This window comes from Hetaerina americana, unplaced genomic scaffold, assembly GCF_022747635.1.
Source record: "Hetaerina americana unplaced genomic scaffold, ioHetAmer1.1.p SCAF_3, whole genome shotgun sequence".
Classification (NCBI taxonomy): domain Eukaryota; kingdom Metazoa; phylum Arthropoda; class Insecta; order Odonata; family Calopterygidae; genus Hetaerina; species Hetaerina americana.
The window spans coordinates 96,875,525-96,897,692 of record NW_027286874.1 but is presented as its reverse complement, the minus strand read 5'-3'; the positions used below and the strand labels follow the sequence as shown (position 1 = coordinate 96,897,692).

The 22,168-nt window shown below is 42.5% G+C and overlaps 1 protein-coding gene across 1 annotated transcript in view; it reads left to right on the top strand.

Annotated features, from left to right (window-relative positions):
* Positions 1–19,183, top strand: part of LOC139690513 (homeotic protein antennapedia-like) — a 306,567-nt gene extending 287,384 nt beyond the window's left edge. Inside the window, exons 3-4 of the mRNA XM_071587972.1 lie at positions 126–535; positions 16,706–19,183. Coding sequence (XP_071444073.1) covers positions 126–535; positions 16,706–16,959 — 664 coding nt within the window. The 3' untranslated portion in view covers positions 16,960–19,183. The remainder of the gene's footprint in view (positions 1–125; positions 536–16,705) is intronic.
* Positions 19,184–22,168: the final 2,985 nt, after the last annotated feature.

The window sequence follows — 22,168 nt, the reverse complement described above, 5'->3', positions numbered from 1 at the left end:
CAGCAGCAGCAGCAACAGCCGCAGCAGCAACCTCCAACCCACACGCACAACCACACTCACAACCACACGCTCAACCACAACCACCACAGTCCGGTGGGCGTGCAGCAGCCCCCGCCACCCCCTCAGCAGCAGCAGCCCCCGCCGCAGTACGCCACGTGCAAGATGCAGGCAAGCGCGGTCGTGGTGGCCGGGGGGCCGGGCGTGATGGGCGGAGGCGTGAGTCCGCCCCCGAACCACCAGCAGCAGATCTCCATGCAGCAGCACCAGACGGCGCCGCAGCATCACCAAATGGTGGGCAACGGAGGCCCGCCCAATCATCATCAGCAGACTCACCTCATGTACAACAACGTGAACCCCCAGCAGCACCACCAAAACCAAGTGGTTTCGCAGCACCATCAGCAGCAGCCCCAGGCGATAGTCCAGCAGCAGCAACCCCCACCACCGCACCCCCAGCAGCAACACACGCCGCCACAAGCCAACAACCCCAGCGCTAACCTCCCTAGTCCACTTTATCCTTGGATGAGGAGTCAGTTTGGTAAGTGTCTAGTGGTATTTGCAGATTGTGCTGCGATTGATTTGAGCGACGAAATAACAGTAGTTTGGGGGGCTAAGGTTGGCCTCAGAAGAGATTCCGTTTATGCGTGTTCGATCATTCGTTCCCACATAAAGATTTAGATGCTGGGCCCGGAAATGTAAGGGTAAATATTCTTTCTCAACTCTCTACCATACAGGAATGAGGGAACGATGAATTTTTGACAATTTTTAATCGATAATATAAAATTCATAGAATAGCGGCAGGTGTATATGTAGAGGGTCTACAAAGAAAATTATAGAAGTTAGGTTGATAGAAATAATTTTTTAATAAGGCAAGGTCTTATACAATTATTTATTTAAGAGGAGGGATTTTTTTCGAAAAAACGAACCGAAAATATAATAGTTCACACTATATATCCATAATTTTGTATTTTTTGTAGTCAAGTAATGACGATATGCAATACTTCCTCCATCACTTTCACTCTATTTAGTAACAAATTAGAGAGTATCTTAACTTTTTGTTAAGGATATTCCTCACAGATATGCAAGATGTAGTTGGTATTATAAGGAAAAAAGTTCATATTTGTCCTTCTATGTTTTCATTCAAAAAATTAAATAATGACCTCTTTTCTTATCTTCTCGTGAAAAAAAATTTTACAATAACCCTCTTATAGTACTGATTGAAAACTAAACTCACTGTAATTTAAATAAAGGTAAAGAAATATTGAATTTGGCTTAAATTGGTTATTTTAAGGTCAGTGACTTCGCTAAATGCTAACATCCAGAAACTTATGGGTGACTAATATTTTAATTTTTGATGTTGAAGTTTCTTCTATTCAATATTGATGATAGTTAACATTATTGATCAATAAAAATATAATTACGTCAAATCGAGCAGGAAATGAAACTATTTTGAACTTGACCCATTCTTCAGGATTATTTTACATATTTATTCCAAACAAGTGACCAAATAATTGCAATTTCTCCTAAACTCGATCTTTCTGCAAATATATCAGCTGCTAAACCCTTATGGACCCTATCTTCCCTTTTGCCATTCCTTTCCTCAATTCATGGCGTAATGCGTCACTCTGTACCTCAAGATGATACAGTACCATCGAAACCTGGATCGAAATAAGTTAAATTTTTCAAGCAAAATATTGCAAGTATTTCTCAAGTCATTATAATCAAACTCCCTCGTATTATGTCCTAGTCTTTACACTTTATAATTTCTGGCCTTTGTTCCCCTTAAACAAAATAATTTTGGTCACAAATAAGCTTGCAACGTAGCCAAATAACCATTGTGAGTGTAAATCTGTTAACGGCATATGAGATGCTGGGGAGATTACTAAGTTATTTCCCTTAAATAGGGAATTTTGATTAATTCTATGTCAATTGAAATAAAGGAACTCGTGATTTTTTATTTCGTTTTTCGTTCTATTTGTGTTCAAGGAAGGTACTTATCATTAAAACAAAAAAGATGCGTAATTATTTGTAAATAATATTTTTTAAGAATCGTTGAATTACTTAAGCGCAAACAATCAATTAGTTTACACGAATTTATGCACGTATATTTTATAGCTCCTAGAACGTCAGCGTTCAATGATTCATTTAATTGTCCCATATATTTCGCGTATAATATCGAGTCTCGCCACGTACTGGACTGTGTTCAATACCCCGCCCCGCATCCAATTTGGCCATAATATTTTAATGACACTTCTCATATTGGGAATAATGTAATTCCGGTGGCGTTTCAATGGACGTCCCCTCAAGCCATTGACTGATTTAAATTCCGCTCGCGCGCAAGCAATCGTCACCTATCGCTGTCTCGCATCTTATGGATCGCGACACGCCACTTGCGTATTTATCATCCCGGCCTTGCCGGACGGAGCCCACGTGGTCACTGGGGAAAGCGGACGGGCTGAGCGGGGAGTGTGGAAGGGGAAGGAAGATTAGGTGGTTCGAGAAGAGTAGAAGAGGGACCGCGGGGGAGCGCTTGGACTCCCAGTTATCTCCTATTCTCTCCCGAGTCCAAAAATAAGCGTGAGTTGTTTTGGCATTGAAACCTACACCACTCCGAAAGGGGAAAGGTTTTGAATTTCTTGTGCTCCGCAAAAAGCAGGGACAACGAGCATCGAAGCATTTATGATTCAGTTACCGAGAAGTTTACTAGTTTTGAGTTACTACCTACGGTGCATGATAGGGTGCAAGCAGGTAATCAGTCTTCATAAAGAGTAGCTCTAAATAGCAAATACAATATCAGGCAGCAAAATTCTTCACTGAAATATCCTGTAGCACGGATGTCATTTATCCTTATTTTGTGAAAAGTCGTGGACATATTTGACACAACCAAATATGTATTAAAAGCTTGGCTGTTTAGAAAGTAATCCCTCAGCCATGAGGTATTTTATATGTATACAACCTTTAAGGTGGTACTTCCAATAGGAGGTATAAATTAAAAAATATTATTTTAATATCCACAAGCAGCGAATATTATTGCCATAACTTACTTGCTCTTTATTTACATGTTTTCGGTTGGCAACAAAACCTGCTATCCATGGTTGTATATTTATTAAATGTGTGAGCAAGACCTTTTCCTCTTCACTCACTCCTTCGGCACCCTATATTAAGAGTAACATCTATTTTTCCTATCTGTTTGTGCCAATTATAAATATTCCAACTGTCAAAGCCTTCAGCGTCATGATTGTACTTGTAGATTCCAAAACCAACCACTTCTATACATCCATCATTTCCTTCCTTCCCCGAAAATATCTCACCTCAAGCTTTTCCACCCTCGTACAAAAACAATTCTCAAACACCTTAAATCTTAGCCAAATGCTGTTTTTAAAGCCAAATTTATGAGAAATAAAACCCTACACCCATAGTGATATGAGTATTTTCCTTATCCTTTATTTGAAGTCTTGTTATCTTTCCATTTTATATATGATTTTCGCTAACGTATTTCTCCCGTGAAACCATCATCAATTCTGTACTATTAGCATGTAATGGTGCCCAAACACCAATCTGAATCGTTCCACGGTCTACAAACTCATTAACATTCTATTTTTTATTTCCCTTAAATATATTTGTTACGGTGGTTTGCTTTATACTCATTATGAACACTTTGTATTAATCTCTCATAATTTCTCTCGATGCAAGTTTTTAAAAATTTTGTGACGTAAAAATTTATAGCCGCAGTCATTCATATTAACGTATATATTTTTTACATCAGTATGTAGAAGATTCCAAATCACGCCCTCATTCGCTCTGATTACCATCGAAGCGGCAACGTTAGAGACGCTAACGTAAGAAGCCATGGGCTCGGGAACCGGGGATAAAAGGGTCTGGTTCAAGTGTTTCATGAGAAAGGTCGCGAGAAACGATTTACAAGGATGAACAAGTTTTAACGGGTCTGGGGGAAGGTGGGCTGGAAGATTCTTGAGTGTGTGTAGTAGGGAAGGGTGGGAGTGAGTGCCCCGACAGTGGGCCCCTGGCGTGGGCGGAGAGGGTGGAGGGGCCGAGCGTGGGGCGGAGTAGGAGGAGGATGAGATTCGTGAAGAAGGGAGGAGGGTTTAGGAGGAAGGGGGAGGCAGAGGGATAAGCCGCAGAACCTCCTGTTGCTTCCCCACCCCACCGCGCCTCGCAGGTGGATGCGGGGCTGTGGGGAGGGAGGGCGGGAGGGAATTAGGGACGAGGCGCGGGAGATTGAGAGCACCCGGCGGGTGCGGGAATCGAGGGTGTGGATGTGGTGCGGAGATGTATGGCCGCTGGAGAGTGCCCCAGCGGAGTGAGGCGGAATATGTGTACGAGAGAGGGGAGAGGGTGGTGGGGTGGAGCCGTTGTTTGCCCCGGGGTGGAGGGAGGGATGTGTGTTGCGTCAAGAGGGATTCTGGAGGGGGGTTTGCAAAGGGGTTACAGAAGCGCAAATGGGCTGGGTAGGGGGGTAGGAAATTACTTTAAACGGAGTGTGAAAGACTGATGGAAGGGGTCACGCACTGGAAGCGACGTGTTTTTAAACGCGGGTTGATTTGGCGGCCGCAGAGCGAAAGGGTTCCGAACGCCCACGAATTTGAACCCTTGCCTCCCCTCGGATTCGGTGCCCTCTCTCCACGAACCACTCCAAACGCGCCTCTCTCTCTCGACGGATCCCCCTATCCTACGGCGTTGTGGATTTTGGCCATTTGGTCTGGCCGTTTAGGCGTCGAGGGGAGGGCGGGGTTTTCGTGGGAGAGTAGAGGAAGGGGTTCGGAGAAATAGTGGGTGCGGAGGGGATAGGAGTTATGGCTCCCGGTGTGCACCACTGGGACCCATTTCGCTCCCTCTAGCCCCCTTTACTACCAGCCGCAATTTCCCATAAACGCAGCAGGTTGTAGCGTGGCGGCGACAGATTAATTCGTCTTTTGGCGTCGTAATCGTAAATTCATTAGCGGTCTCAGAACATGCGTGTGGAGTTCCACCACTAACGTCAATTCATTCCCGATCTTATTAAATAATTTTCTCGGCCGAATGTTCACAAACATCGTTTACTTTCGTATTTCGCATTTTTTCTGATTACGCCAATTTTTTTCCTTCATATTTGGATGCTTTTTGGCCATTTATTTAATTTGTTTTTTAATTATGTACTTATTATGCCAATAAGTATGTATTTTAGAGCTAAATATCCTCGTAATCATACTTAATCCTTTACTTTGTTTTCAAAGTTCGCATACTTCACGAGTTTTTGTTCGATTTTTACTAGTTCAGATGTCAGAAATTACTTTTGAAGGGATGTAAAACTATGTGGCGAAGCCTAGTTATTTGACCAAGTCGAAATGCGACAGAAACAAATACCTAAACTTTATTTTAATTTTCCGATGCATATATTTTCGCTCGGTTATAAAATCTGCGTTTATGTTCAGGCTCTAATAACCGCTAAATTTACTTGAGATATATCTTCCGTTCAATTAGTATATATTTTAACATATTAGACTAAATCTATACAAATATGAGTCTTTAGCTGATAATCATACCATATTTAGAATTTAAAAATCCGAGAACTGGCAATGCAAGGTTTACTCAAAATGCTTCAATTTTTTGTTCTCTACTAATGCCACAATATTTGATGGACTGTACCCTCTGCTGAGTTATGGAAGAGGTTTCTCCACATACTGTAGTATTTATTCCAGTATTTAGCGTGCTAAATGTGTCCTCCAGTTGTTAAATCTTATTTACTAAAAGAAGTCACCAGTTCGCGCTGACTGCCACGTGATTTTTCACCCTCAGAAATCCTTGCCGTCGTGGAGGGGGGCGCCGTCGCCGTGCTCACATTTCCATCCACAGTGTGCCCCCACCATTCCCCCCCATTCCGAGTTCCACTCGTTCCCCTCCTCCTCAACCCTTATCTCTACCTCAGTTCCTCCCTCTCACTTAATCCCCCTCCTCTTTCCTGCCCTGCCGACTCCATATCTTCCCTTCCACCTTCTCCTTAGCTCTCCGTCCCCTACTCTCCGCGGGCCCGAGGACTTGTTGAGTCGCGATTTATGGAGGCGCAAGGCCCCCGCTTGCGTTTAGCGAGCCCCGTCTTCCGAGGGTTGGGTGGCGGAGGAGGGAGGACGGGGAGAGGGAGAGGGGTAAGCGACCGTTATGGGGAACATAGATATATACGGGGAGTGGCGGCACACTCCCTTGTAAAGCGCTGGAATTACTCGTGTCGGCGTGTAAACATCATGAGTTGGGAGAGGGGTGATCGAGGGTTCATGAGAAATGACGGAAATATAAACGAAAATGATTATTTTTCGGTCCTTTTAATACTTGTTACTCGGTCTGATAGCCTGTGTAGGAGAAATAAAATATTTTTTTTCTGATTACAATCACTTGTTTTGGCGATAACTTTCACTCTGTATTCAGCATCGCAAACCCCAATAGCCGACTAAGGTTGGTTTGTTTTAATCTATGGACACAGATATCTATATTTAAATAATATTTGCTTCTGGTAAATGAGAATAAATCAAGTATGCTGTTCTAAGAATGGATATTGTTGATACTTTAATATAAATATACTACGTTAAATTTGCCAACAACTGATTTTTAACGATGGGAAATTATCAGAAAAATGCCCACTACGTTGGCATTTTTCTAATAATTTCCCATCGGAGTACGGAGCGGAGATACGTGTGCTTCATCAGTGGATATCATTTTTCACGTGTTTGTTTTATTTTTTTAACGCGGCCTTAGGAATTATTGTTACTTACGTAATTTTATTTAATCACTTTTGCATACATTATGGAATCCAAAGAGTGCAACCCTCTCCAAATTATATTAATTAAAATAGGTTCATTGGTGAAAAGTTCACAAACTATTATTTCTAAATTGCCAAACTATTTATTTTTCTAGCGTTTGGCATAGTAAATTTTCATCACGACTCAAGAGAGTTGTCATCAGTGTTTTTCGCAAATGGGTAACTGTAGCCGAATGAGCACTCGTAGTAGTCAAGGAATGCACAAACTTCGCATCCCAGCGTGACAAGAGCAAACGGTTATCATGTTCTCGCCTCTCACTCTTAGACGTGGGGCTCCCCGGCTCCTTCCGTCTGCTCCGAGGGGAAGCGAACGGGTTCCCGACCCCTTTAGCCAATCGAGTCTCTCCGTCTCCTGGGCACTCCACGGAATGAGGAAGGCCCCGAAATGGGGATCGGTGCAAATGCGATTAGCTCTCCGAGAGATAAGAGAAAGGGATGGAAAAAATGGAGGGTGAGGTGTTGAAGCTGAATATGGGGGAGGATGGTACGAGCGAGGGTAGGGTGTGGAAACATAGGAGGGTTTGGGAACCTGGGTGGAGTGTGGTGGGTAGAAACGGGCAGCGAGTCGGCGGGCCAGACGGGCGGGGTGAGGGCAAGAGTGGGTGGGGCAGGGAATCCATGGAGGAATTCGAGGTGCGACTCGTGAGGCGGAGGGAAGAAGTTTGAGGAAGGAGACGGGCCCGGTTGCCCACGTGCACTCAGGGGAGGAGAGGGGCGTCGGGTGTTTCAGGGATGCGCGGCAATCAGTTCCAGGAGTCACCCCCTCCCCCGGGCATTCCTCCTCACTGGCGCCCTTCTTCCTTGCACCCTCTCCAATTTCGTCCTCTTTCCATTAAAACAGCTTCTGTCTCAACCCCCCCCTCCCACACACATCCCCCCGATACTTCCACCCAACCTCCACGAACGATCCTCTTCCCCCGTCCCCGCCTCCTCCTCACCCCGCTTCGTTTCCCCGTTCACCCTCTTGGACTTTTTGATTAGTGCGACTCACTCGAGCGAATAATTAACACGCCCCCTTCCACGGCTCCTCCCAAGATTCTTGCCCCCGTATCATTCCCCTCCAACCCTTCTCCGACCGGCAGATTTTTACTTATATCTCCCTCTTCTTTCTCTTCCCGTCGCACGCCCTTCTACCCCACTTTTCCTTCGACAATTACTGCCCCCTCCGTTCCCAACCCCACCAACCTGAAACCTTCCGGCTTCATTTTTCCTGCAGTCCTTTCTGTAACCACCTGAGACGCTTCCCTCTCCCCCTAGTCCCACTGCCCTCCCTTGTACTCTCCCCTTAATCCTCGATTTCCAAGGGAGCGAGCCTCTCTCTACATCCCACTCCCCTCTCCTCGCCTCTCCATTCCCCCTCTCGCCCCTGCCTCCGAGGCAGTAATCCATTTCCAGCCCTCAGGGTTTCTTTGCTCTCTCCCTCTCTTTCTCTCTCACTCTCCCTCCCTCCCTCTCCCCTATCCTTTCCAGTTGACGCGAATGCGGGAAAAGCCGATTGAGAAAATATGCATTGAAAATATGAGATTCATGTGCGACGGAGATTTTATCGAGGCGGCAGGAACGGAGTGGTGCTTTTAATGAAAATTTATGCTGGTAATTTATTTCCTCTTTGATTGAAATCGATTAAGGGATATCAGGAATTACTTGTTTAATCTTTTGAATAAAGGACATCGTCGGAGGCCGTGCGGTGATTTCACTTCAAAGGAAATTTATAAAAGATATGTACCATACTTTATAACTATGTATGCCGTTGATTCTAATCGAGAAAACGGCTCAGTGAGAACCACTTATGGAAAATTTTAGATTTTTGGAAAGAGAATTTTCGGTAATGGAAACAATTATCTCAGATAAATTAAACGGATTTTCTCATCGTCAGTCTGCTTTCATTGAATGGGGGTGATTGAAACGTCCATTGAAATGGTAAGAAATAATTGGGATTATTTTTTATTTAATCCTTGTAAGTTTTTAAAAATAATTTATGTCAGCATAAACTATGCAGGCGCTTATTTATGTGCATTCAAAGTATCCACGACCGAAATTTTCGTTCGCATGGTGAGAAAATAATGCCATAAAAGTCTTCGAGGTGTGTTCTCACAAGAAGATCAACTAAATTCATGGTAATTGGTCAAACCGTCTTATGCATTAATTTCACAATACTTTTCATTAAAATAAGCGTTATCAGTTGAGAATACTTTAGACGAAGCAAGCCTCTAAATATGAACTGCTGGTAAGCCAAAAAAAATCTGAGCATGTTTATATATTTGTTATTTCAGTCATTTTTTCCCGAAATAATTTACCCCTAGTGGTTCATGTGAGAGGAGAGAAATATGGCTTAGTAAGTCATTTGGCAAACATTGTTTTGTAATCCACCTCCCTTAAGGTATCGTCTGTCTCCCTTCTCATCTCTTTAACATTCCGAGAGCACGTGCTGGACCCTACAATCTCGCTTTCGCGGACCGAAGCCACCCTCGCTCTCCCTCTGTAAACTTCCACCCCGTCCCTATCCCCACGGTTCCTCTCCCTTCCCACTACCCCCACTTGCCAACCCCCTCCCGACCACGCCTCCCGCTCCTCCCGCACCGTCCCTTTCCCTCTACCCTTATCGCTCGCTCTCCTCCCAAGCGAAAAGTACATTAGCGGAATTGCCTCGCCATGGAGTCGGGTCATTTTGAAAAGTGCTTTACGTAGGAAAATGTCTCTCAGATGCGGCTGTCCCCTTGTATCTTTTCCCACTACCACCTTTTTTTTCATTCCCTCGCCGTTCCGAAAACTCGAGCAATCATTTTAACAGAGAGTAGGAGGAACACCCCCTCTGGCAAATTAGCGTTCGCGGAGTCCGGCATAAAATCAGCATCGGCTTGTATTTTTGCTCTTTATGGTTTTCCCGGCCAGTTTCATCGGCTGGCGATAAGGAATGGGCCGTTAATGAAAGCGGAACTCGTGAACAATAGGGCTGCACCGGATTCCATTGTACGACGTGTCCAATCTACGTGCAGTACATTCAAATAACTTTATCCAGCAATACTTCCAGCGTAAATATTTGTATCACACTTTTTGTAGACTAATCCTGACAGAAAGAACTGTTGACTTTACCTAAGCCTGTACTTAGTCTTTCGTTTTCTTCTTAATTGAAATAATGAATTGAATGGGTCGTTAAAGTTTATGAAATTTCGGTGCGATTATCCATATATCCACATCCATCCAGTTTGCATATTCATGGATGAACGAATATTTTCGTTCCAGCTTCAAGTTTTCATCGATCCCCGAGTCAGCCTAAGGCGAATCTCTAATTGAATTTAAAAGATCCTAACTGAAATTAGTGAGCCCATAGTTGTCATTAAAACTCCCCTGCCGTGCATCTTTAAGGAGACAAATATTTTTCAATCAATTGGTTTTTATTTTAGCTAAAATAATAATAGTTAAATATTCCTAGTTATAGCACAGGCTCAAAAATAAGCCAGCATATTTTTCACACCTCAAATTCTCTATATTTCGTCATATTAAAATTATTTGCCAAAATGATTAAACATTCTCTTGTTAGACTCACATTTATCTTACAGGCATTGTAAATCATATTCTATTATTTATTTAAATGGATAATTTAGCGAAAGGACTACTGAACGGATTGCACTGAGATCTCAAAATCAAATTCGGAAGACAGTTAGGTGCTTATAGTTTTACGGGGAATTTTAAGAGCGCCGCTGTGTCGTTTTCCAAGGGAGCCACGGAACGTCCAAGTTAATTCACCCAGGACCACCAGGTATGCAGTAAACCGTGACCTCCTTTGTTGAAAGTCTAGGAAAGCGATTGATGCTGGTAGCGAAGGGATGTTATCAATTTTGAACATTGACGACACTAAATGTGGTCAACCCTGTACAAAGTTTGGAGTAATCTAAGTTGGTAATGCTCCCGATAGATTCCTCTGATGGAAAATGCTTTGATTTTAAAAATAACAACTGAGAGCATCTTAAGAATGTCACTGCATCTTGATTCGCAAAAACACAGGTGACAAGAGGACTATATTACTGGGTGATTTGTCGCAAAAACTAACTAGCAAATTGATGAGCACGAGCGTTTGTTTCGATGAGCACGAATTGTTTCATTGTGTATACGTTATTCTTCAATATAGCTATTCGCTATTCTATCTATACAGCTTTTCATTAATTTAAACACTTTTATCTTTTTGTGGAAACCTCTTGGGTTCATTTGCCTTTTTGGTTACCTCAGACCTGGTCTCACCTCAGCCTCTTAGGCTCAAGTGTATTCGGATCTGGTGAATCTTTAAAAAGGTTTTTGTGAAAAATATTAACATGTCTTACTCTTTAAATTTGAATCAAATTTGATCAGTGCACTCATCGCTTATATTAAAACGAGACCCGTTTTATTCATACAGAGTAGTGAAAACATTGTTTTCCCTTATGGGTAACCACTTAAGAGCTGATATATTGAATGGAATTTTCCTTCAAGTTTTTCGTAGGGGTTGTATTTAATCGCAGTCCTTTCTGAAATGAACTAATATCTGAACTGAAACCTTAAGTCTGAACTGAAAGCTCATTCGCATGCTGACACAATCTCGCAAGGTTTAAAAGGATCCCATCGAATTGGATAAATACGTCACTTCCGTTATGAAATCTTTGTCGGAGAATTTAAAAATATCTTAGACTAATAGCTTAGGTAACATTGGTTAGATTAGCTCAGTGTTGGGATAAAATCTTAAGGTAAGTATACATTTCGAAAGAAACACTTTTTTTTTAATTCTTAGTCATGTGTTAGGTCTGCAAGTGTCAAGAAGAAGAAATCAAAGCATCGGAGATTTTATTCATTTTCAAACAACGTCTTCGTTACTGTTACGTTATCCTTCAGCAGTTACATAACCATATCAGTATTACGGGATAACCATACCAAACCAATGCCCAAGACCATCGATATCTATGACCTGCCACAAAAGCGTAGAAATGATATTGTCGTAAAAACTCTTAAAACAATATGATTTCTCGTTTGACGAACGGGACGAGTAGGAACATATTTGACGTTCGTAAACCTACCTAAACGGCTTATTGCTTAAAAAGCTGTCGATCACCGTGAATAAATCGCACCAAATGAGCGAAAATATTTTCCGATCTCGATCGCGGAGGATGGAAAGACTTGCCTTATCGCTTTACCACATCTCGCTCGCACTCGCGTGAAACACGTGCAACTCCCTCTGGTCAACTTTGCGGCCCCGCGCACGCTTGCTCGTCTCTTCACGGCTCGCGTGCATGTGAGCAAGGGAGCAATGACGAGGTGGGTGGGCGGGCGTGGCGGTCCGAGGGCGGGCGCGCGTCGCAGCGGCGTCCAGCTGCGGCGGCCCCCTCAAAAGGGGGCGGCGTCGGCGGCGTCGAAGGCGTCTTTCCCCCGGAACACGCCATTGGAGGACTCCGAGGCCTTCATTTGTATCCGTCGGCCTGCTTAAACCTGTCCCTCCCCCCATGCGTTGCCCCCCTCCCCTGCACGGAAAGAGAGGAGAGGGCGTGAGGAAAGGCGATGGTTGCCGTTCTCCGATTCTCTTGGTTTCAAGAGCCACGGACAGAGGGTGCTAGATGCTTTATTTCAAGGATTTTGGAAGGCTTCTCATTTTACTGTGGCATGTCGTTTACACAGTTACTGGTTGCTTAATTATTCGCCAAAAAGACAAATGGCGAAGTATTCATTGCATAATATTATCAAAGATTGAATATGATTAAGTGTAAATCAGGTTTTGTTCATACAGAGATTTGTCAGAAGCACAAACAGGAAGTAAATTAGAGTAACAAAATAAAGATCTTCACCAAACCGTGGATTTACTTAATATTTTATACCGATGTTATCAGGTAAAATATTTTTAAGACTTGATTCGTAAAGCTTGTTTTTTCCCTAACTGAATTTGGCTCTCCATTTTTACTCGCGGTGAAACATTATTTATAGTACTGCCGACATTAAATAAAATTGTGTGGCTTATATTATAGAGTAGTACATGTGCAATGCAACTGATTGCATTCCTTGCCATTTTAAATTACTCCAAAAAAGCAAAGACGAAGAAGAAATTTACTGAGGGAATCCTAATGTGATGCATATAATATTTCAACAATTGAAATTATTGTATAGTCCATATATTATCATATTAAGGAGATCATGTTGTAAGTTTTTTCTAATTATAGACGCTACTTGCTACATCTATGACTCTACCTGATGAATGTTGCATAATTTTTTCGCGTTGACTAATTTTTTTAATTGAAATTGCCCAAATTGGTTCGTATTATGGGGTTTTGATTTTGAATGAATAGATAAAAAGTACTAATACCACACCAAAGATATAGGATTATATCCCAAATGAGCCATAAAATATTAAATTTCTTAGAGAAGCATTATTTGTTAAATAAAAATTTTTTTCATCCGATTATACCATTCATATTTTTTCCATTGATCATTTTTTTGTATTCTCTTCAAGAAAACATCCAAACTATTATTTAAAAAAAATTGAATCGTCAAAATCATTATTTTTAATTCCTAAATCCTTTGTTTGGATTTGTTAGACTCTTTTCAAAGCGCTATACCAAGCTAAAAGATCTCTGTATATCTTGAACGGTAGGAACAAGAACACCTTTTCGCAATATCCTGGCTCTTGAGCGCAAGTGATCCTTCCCATCCAGTTAATGTCTTTTAACTTGAATTCCGTAGTTGGGCCAGTTCATGTAAGAATAAAATTAAGGTCAGTATTAAGGTGCTCGCCCCCGTGAAAGAAAAAGAAAAGTTTCCCCGCTGGAAGAGGAAAAGGGACCTATACATCATTATGTGCCCTCCCATTCGAACCCTTCCTCTCCTCTAACCTCTTCCCAGGCCCTCTCTTCCCAGCAGACCACTTCATACTCACCATCCCACTCCGCCTCCCAACTCCCTTCCCCGCCCATCCCGCCCCCCCCCCATCGTAGCCGTGACTTTGATGGGAAGATAATTAACCGCCAAGTTCCACCCCCCTCGCCATCTTTCCCCCCGCCTCTCCATGTCCCTCGACTCCCAGCCTTCCCCCGGCTGCCTCACTCTTCTCTTCTCCCTATCCCTTCTTTTGCTCTCCTCCTCCTGTTCTCTCTCCTCCCCCCTCTCTCTCTCTCTTTCGAGGATGTGGATCTAATTTAATATGCCAACCGTTTCGAGCATGGAAAAGAGGCTGAGTTTGAAAAGAATAAGGTTTGATTGAGGATCTCTAAAGTTCGGAGAGGAAGGAGAAAGAGCTAGGTTATTTCCAACGCGTCCTTAGATAGAGACAGAAAGACGCTCTGCGGCATTGTTAAAAAAAAGCCTCCAGAATATTAACTACGTTGACTTATTTTTTTTGGAGTTTTGGTCGGACACCACCATACTAATAATTATATATCAAATGAATAATTTTAGCACACTTAGCGAACTTAAATGATAATTATTTTGCCATTGAAAAAATTATTATGAATTATTGACTAGAAAACTATTTTTATTTGTTGAAATGTATATCTCTGGTTTTTCATCTCGTTTTTCATGTGTTTGATACAAATATTCATAGTTAATTAGAGTCGACATACCATTCTGTGTTCTCAGGCGTTCACAATTACCATTTACATCTAAATGCCTGGCATTTAAAAAGTTTTCTTTGGTTTAGAATAACCCCCCGAGATGTATGACTGAAATATAGGAAACCATGAGAGGACTTAAAAAAGGTTTTCAAAATTTCTATTAATTCGTTGAAATTTTTGTTCACTAAATGGCCGACTTGTAGACTCTGGCCCTCGGCATCTCCGGCTTCTCTCACGGCTGAAGTCGGCTCCCGATTCAGGGCGTTCACACGGATTTTGCCGTCCGCCGTGCCTCGCTTAAGTAGACCTGGAATTAATAATAAGATTATCTATCTATTATAATAATAATCAATGGTAGTCTTTAGCTCACAGTTATAAAATCACGGATGTCTTTTCTTATTTCATACCGTCTATTTTATCAGAAAATGGAAGTACTTACTTACTCAATTTCTCTAATCACAATTCAAAACGCCGTATTATCATTTGCTAAATAGATTCATTCAGATAATTCACTGTAGAAGTTTATAAAAAAGGAATTGATAATAAGTAGGAGACAACCATAAACATTTTCAGCATAACATGGTTATACTTTTATCTCATAACTATATTCCTCTTTATTTCTAGTTCCTTTGTTTTATTGTACACTTTTTGAAACAAGATAATTGTTCGTAATTTATGCGTTCAGTTCAGTTAGAATCAAACGTCCGGTAACATAGAGCATTGATCGTGAGGAAATATTGATTTTGGGTGAATACGGCAACATTTTTAGTCTTGTTACGCACGTATGATGCACTTCATTATTTGCTAAAAATAAAGTCATTGAGATGATTCACAATATTATAACTACAAATAAAAATAGTTGGAAAGACTTTTCAGTCATAAATATCAATTTGGAATACACGACTAACCAACGGTTAATACGAGGGTCATCCGGAAAGTAGTACCCGTTCGTGCCGCATGAAGTGCTGACGACGCGAGTAGCCGCTGGACGAGGTCAGATAGCTTCAGTGGCTTGTCTGCCTTCTCTGAGCCAAGTTGCGTGACGCTAGCATTGCCTGTGTTGTTTCTATGATTGTTTACAATGTTTAAAAAAATTGAGAACGCCGCCAGTTGTGAAGTGAGGGCAGTGATTAAATTCCTCAATGCAAGAAACGTTCGCCCATGTGATATTCATCGCCAATTAAAGGAGGTGTATGGAGACAATGTAATGGACGAGTCGTCTGTTCGGCGGTGGTGTCGCAACTTCAACATGGGGAGGGGGAACACACACGACGATGAGCGTTCGGGGAGACCGTCTGTCATTACAGACCAACTGGTGAGCTCAGTTGACGAATTCGTGAGGAACGATCGGCGCGTCACAATTGATGACATCTGTGAGCATTTTCCCAATGTTTCTCGAACAATTGTTCATGAAATTGTTAAACACCATCTGCATTATGCAAAAATTTGTGCAAGATGGGTCCCTCGCGTATCTCAATGAGCTGGCGGCGAAGGACTATGCAGCAGGAATACAGAAACTAGTCACACGTTATGACAAATGCCTTAATTTGCTTGGAGATTATGTTGAGAAGTAGTTTAAAGTATCCTCTTTCAAATAAAATTTTTTATGTTTGTTAATATTTACTTTTGTGTCTTTATTTCACGAACGGGTACTACTTTCCGGATGACCCTCGTATTATGAGTTACCCTACTATTTTATGTTTATGATTTAATAATAAACAATTATCTCACAAGAGGACAGTTATAAATCATTCCTGATCTCTTCACACGATTACATTTAGAATGAAGAGAAATGGAAAAGGTAAAATATAAGAATGATTTGGCAGACTGAAATGACCTAAATAAGAAATCTTCCGACTCAAAAATCTGTCTATGATGTAGGCTTTGGGCAACATTCGAGAAATTTTAGGCTAAAAATTCTTCAACATTCTTATCATGTAGACCCCTTACAATTTCTTATCATTTTTAAGCAATATAGAGTTAGAGTTATAAAATTTTGAGTAAATGTTCTCGGGTTTCATCCAGCCATGTTTTTTAATAGAGAGATTACATAAGTAATGCTACGAAAAGTGACGAACAAAAGGATAAAGATAAGTGTAGATGAATAAATTTAACTACCCTTTGGACTTTTTGCTAGTATGAAATGAGGTCTTTGGATTTCATCTTTAAAAAGAACCTCCGGGATGGTAATTACTTATTTATTCACGCAACGGGACTAATATTATGGTAATCAAGCAAAATTGTGTTGCACATTTTGCCACTGTGCACATCTTACTGTGTGATGGTTCTCATCCATTTTCTCTTTCTCATCCTCTCTTCCTTTTCCCACACGCAGAGAGGAAGCGTGGCCGTCAGACGTACACGCGGTACCAAACGCTGGAGCTGGAGAAGGAGTTCCACTTCAACCGTTACCTGACGCGGAGGAGGAGGATCGAGATCGCTCACGCCCTCTGCCTCACGGAGAGGCAGATAAAGATCTGGTTCCAGAACAGGAGGATGAAGTGGAAGAAGGAGAACAAGGCGAAGTTGGAATCCGGGCAGACACCCGACGGCATGCAGCCCGACTCGCCGCCCACGCCACCGCAATAGCTGTCGAGCCCCGGTCCCCCGTTTGACACTCCCATCTATTGAACAAAGAGAGAAAATGAAAATGAGGAGAGTGAGGAAACCTTCGAGTGGAGCCCCGTGACCCAGCGTGACGCAGTTTCCCATCAAATCCTTGGGCGCAGTCATTGCCGTGTCAATGAGAGGACAGGCGCGGCGGACGAGTGTAGGTTGACTACAAGAGGTTTCAATAAGGGGCGAATGTGCCCGGTACGGGTGCAAGGGCCGAGAAAAAAAGCTCATGCCGACCAAGCTAGTCAGCGCGGGGATTATGCACCTTATAATTGGAATACAAAGTTAACGGCCGAGGTGAGGAAATGATGTTCCAAAGCCTCCGGTAGGAATCTGGATTTATATGAAAATCTATATATTTTTTTTAGATTCCGAAGAATTATGACCACCAAACACAGGATGACACAAGCGGAATTGGAATGCAGAATTGCATCTGAAGGTCATACTGTCAGTAATTTGGCTTATTATAAGTTACAATTCCTCTTCTTTTAAAAATGGCATCAAAGCATTCCGAAACTTGACTAGTAAATTTATCCGAAGCAATAATTTCGGTTGAAGAAATATGGTGGTCGATGAAATAACATACTTTTTGTTGAAGGCTGGAAATAAATTTGAATGGAGTGATGGTTTAAGTTTCGAAAGTCAAGCAGATAAAGAAGATTTTCTTTGGGAAAGCATCAGCCGCTGGCATAAAAGCATCATCTCTTTTTTACTACCGCGCCATCCTTTACACCATCAGTTATTAAAACAATATGTCATGAGCAAGAGCTTAATCAGTTACATAAAATCGGACTCGCCCACTTCTAATATCGATCACGCCCTCTTCATCTTACATTGAATTTCTCTTAATGGAACGGAATGCAATTTTAAATCAAAAAAAGGGGAGACATTATTCGGGGAATCGAACTGTAAAATAAAAAGCTGCACATGAATGCGTGGAACGTCGACTGAACCAAGGGACCCTTTCCCAGGGACAACGACGGTGAAGTAGAGGAAAAAGAAAGGAATGAACGTGTTACATGTTGGCCTTTTTATTTTAATTTGTGTACAAAGAGCAAGTAAAAACTTTCAGAAAGGAAATCCAGGGCTTGGATTATTTTATTCGTATACTGTGCCCTGTTTGCCTTTTCTCAACTTCGAGGCTAGTCTCTGCTGTGAAAGGAGTGTGAAACCCCAAAATGTTATTATTTTTTTTGCTCCACCTGTGTAATCCACCCTTCCCCGTAATTCACATCGGCAAGCTCCTCCTACCTCCATCAAAATCGGCCCCTTGCCTCATCATCGGCATCCATCAGCCTCCATCCACCGCAGTCATCAACGTGTCATCTCAAATCTTCAAGTTGGCAGGAGCTGGTCTTTCCGGCCCCCGTTCCGAGGTATGAAACCACATCATATTGGACGGGGAGTAGCCGAGGAAACAACAGGGTAGGTAGGGCGTCCGTGAGGAGAAATCTTCCTAGTAATCCCCAACAGCGAACATCGAGACCGTATTCTCACCGTCTCGAGACCATCTCCATCGGTCTCGTCTACTCTGGCTTTCCGCAGTCACCGCCAGTCAAAGAAAGTCAGTTTCCTGCACCGTTGCAATATCTTAGCGAACTCTGGCTTCTTGGCGAGGCATAAAATCCACGGAAAGGATCAGTCAGCATGTGGGCTCCGTCCCGTACCTCTTCCAGCGCTAGGTCTGGCCAAAATTCCATTCGACAACAGGAAGAATCGCGCTCCAGTCATAAACTCACTAGCCAAACATGTGCATTTTCTTTTGAAGAAAGCTGTAATCCCTGTCATCTTCAACGCCTGCGGGTGTCCGTGAGAGTTTAGGCGGCATGCGTCCGGCAACGCCAGGAGGGAATGTGAAGAGGTGAAAACTTGATATTGTGTGCGCTTGTGTACCTTCAATATGTTTGATCCTTCAGCAATCCCCACCCGACCAACCCTCCCATCTGTAAGATTCATTGAATTTGTGCAAATTAGCTTCAAACCCTTTCTTATCTACCTTAATCTGACCCCCAAGTGGAGAAAACTTAACACCCCAATTCTTTCCCAGCGCCCCAAAGAGCAAACGGTTCCTCCAGAAATGAATGCCTAGTACATCTGTGGACATTTAATGTTTGAGTGCAATGTCAATGAAATAAGAAAGAGGAAAACAAGTAGTCTTATGTCTATTAGTGAATTTTTCCTCCTCCCTGACAAACCCAGTGTGTTGGATAATGTAAAGTATAATATATATATATATATATATATATATATATATATATATATATATATATATATAAAGTATATAAAATGCGAGTGTAAAACATATAAGTATATATTTTTTTTGGGAGTCCGTCAAAACGTATATGGCCCGGAGGGAGGAGGAGAAGTGTATCGGGGTGGTGTGTGTATTATTATATTCTTTCTTGCGACTATTCACTGTGCAGTGTCTACAAGTTTGGCGAGTGCAATGGGGTAAAGAGTGAGTGAATGCACGGCTCCTAACCTCCCCTTTGCCCTCCTGCACCAACCCGTGGAATTACTTGCAGGAGGGCTCTCGGAGGGGAGGCAGGAAGTTGATTGGCGAGGATAGGGTGGGGGGTAGTGCAGTGGTGCTGGCGGCGGGGGAAGGAGAGCAGGAAGCCACTGATGACAACGGAGGTAAAGGCTGCGCGCGAGGCGAGCATGGAATCCGAGGAGATGAAGCAAGGTCAGTTCTCTGAAAAATAAACAAACATCCGCCCCAACCTCCCTCCGCACATTCTCACCGCCCCGTCGCTCCTCTCTCCCTCCCTCCCTCCCTTCCTCCCACTCTAGTCCCGATACCAACATCAAATGTCACGGGAAATTTAAAATTGAACAAGTCACCAAATCATCCTCCCAGCCATCTCAGACCATCTCACCCGGTTCTTATCTATCCGAAGACGGGAGGGAGGCTGAAATGTCATTTTCCGCGGGCGTCACCCCTAACGAGAAAAGCCTGGCCGGGTATGGGTTTCAGTTTCGGCGCACGGGAGCAAGGCTCGGATTGATCGAACGGGAGGACGGGAGAACGTTCGGGGTTTGTGTGTGGACTTGTGAAACAAGTGGCAGCAGAACTAAAAATGTGTATGGTGAGCAGAAGGGACGAGCACGGAAAATGTGGGGAAGTTTTAAGACAATGTGATGCAACTAGATGTTTTCAAGAGTTGCTGATAAACCATACAGACAAATATTTCTTGAAAATTGACAATTTTTTTGAGTGCCAAGGTTGATGAAATTTGTGCGAGTGAATGGTGATAGCATGTAAAAAAATCCTAAAATTACTGTTCCTTTTTTATACAACACACACACACACACACACACACTCACAATGTGTCAGATTGCCGGAGATTGAAACGCGCTGAAGAGCGCATACGATTCTTCTTTTGTTTTCTCTTTCATTCTTCCGAGAAAGCGCGAAATGTCATCGACATGAGCGCACGAGTCTCGAAGGCACCGGAAGGGAGTCGTTGCTTTTTAAAGTGGCGCCGTAAAACGCTGACGATTGTGGAGGCACACTTCACTTGCGTACGGGCTATCCACGGTGGAGAAGGCTCGGCATCGTCACAGAACATCGTGTAACACCTTAGGCGTTCTAATATGCGACACTTGGGCCTGGGTCTGCGGGGACTTTTGGGTCGGGGGAAGGATTGGATTGGCGATGGACTCGTACAAGTTTAAAGTTCCGAGCGCAATTCAGTTCACGTGGGTCACGTCCACCTTGTAAATATATTTAAAAGGAATCACCACACGGCATTCGAGAGTTGACATTCAACCAGTCCAACGTCGAAGTGAGCGTAAGCACGGCGCAGTCATTCGCAGATGTGTTAGTGCACGTGTTATGTGTGTGTGTTTGCGAGAGAGATGCTTGAAAAACGTAACGACGTGCGCTTGGAATTTGCTTTGGAATGTGGGTTTTATTGTATCACCGGCTGCCCTGCGTGACAAGAGTGAAGTCGTCGCAAAGCGTGTCGCCCTTGCAGGCGAGGGAACAGTTTCGTAAAAAAACCAAAAGTAGGGGCCGAACCGCAAAAACACTATGGATTTACTCTTCAATTCTCTCCTCTTGAGGCGCCGGTTTTTTCCAAATCAAATTTGTCATTAAGGGGAGTGGTTCAAAACGAAAGAAACCGAGGTTTTCTAGGTCCAATGTGTCGTGTAGTGTGTAATGAGGGAACCTTGCTTCTTCGCCTTTGGCGGGGTGTAATCTCGCTCCATACTATGTGTATATTAATATATATTATATATAAATATATTTTTAACTCGAGTCGATTGATATTCATAATATTATATAATTAATATTGATTTATTATTGCATTGAAAGCGATATAGAAAAGAAAAAACTGTAGGTTGCGGTCGACGTCAGGGGTCGGGCCTGCGGGTTGTATCCTTCATTTGTTTGTAACGAGAGAGGTGATAGATAAGATACGACGAAATGGACAAATTCTTCCGCTTCAGGAGAGAGAGGCGGAAACTTGGATACCAAAGTACACGTTTTTCTTTCCCTTATTATAACCTAATTTGTACTTTTGTTTACTTAATTTAGGCCTAAGAGCAACGAAGTGGTATTCGTTCGAAAATAGCATGAGCACCAACAAAGAAACTTCAAGTTTGCCTTTTTCCTTTCTCTGTTATTTTCATATTTATCTAGAAAAACATATGCCAATTGATGAGGTGTGTGTTAATAAATAAAAGGCCTTTTCGAGCGAGGAAATTCAATCGACACATCACTGTGCACTGGGAAGACGAAATGTTTGGTTTTTCCTTCACGCCGCGTGCGAGTCTTTGTGAGATTTTTATTTTTGCTCTTCTGATATTTGGAATAGTTACCGGAGGCTGTCGTTTAACTTTTTCGGAAACAAAACTAAATGAAACCGTACTAACTCTCTGCTGCCGTTCCTCTGAAGTTGTATACGTGAAACATGTATAGACGGATTGTAATTTATACACCAATGACTAGATTTTTAACAATGTATTGATACATGTATGAGAAATAAATAAGTTTGTGCTGTGTTTAGTAGAGAGTAAGCTTAAAAATTTTTATAAGGCAATTTTTGGTATTAATATTGCAACTGTAACCCTAAGTTGGTGTCACGACCGTCGCTTTAAACCAAATTTCGTTGAATAATGAGGCTATATTTTTAATCTTTCCATCAAAGAGGACTAGTGCGACCTTTTCAAAACG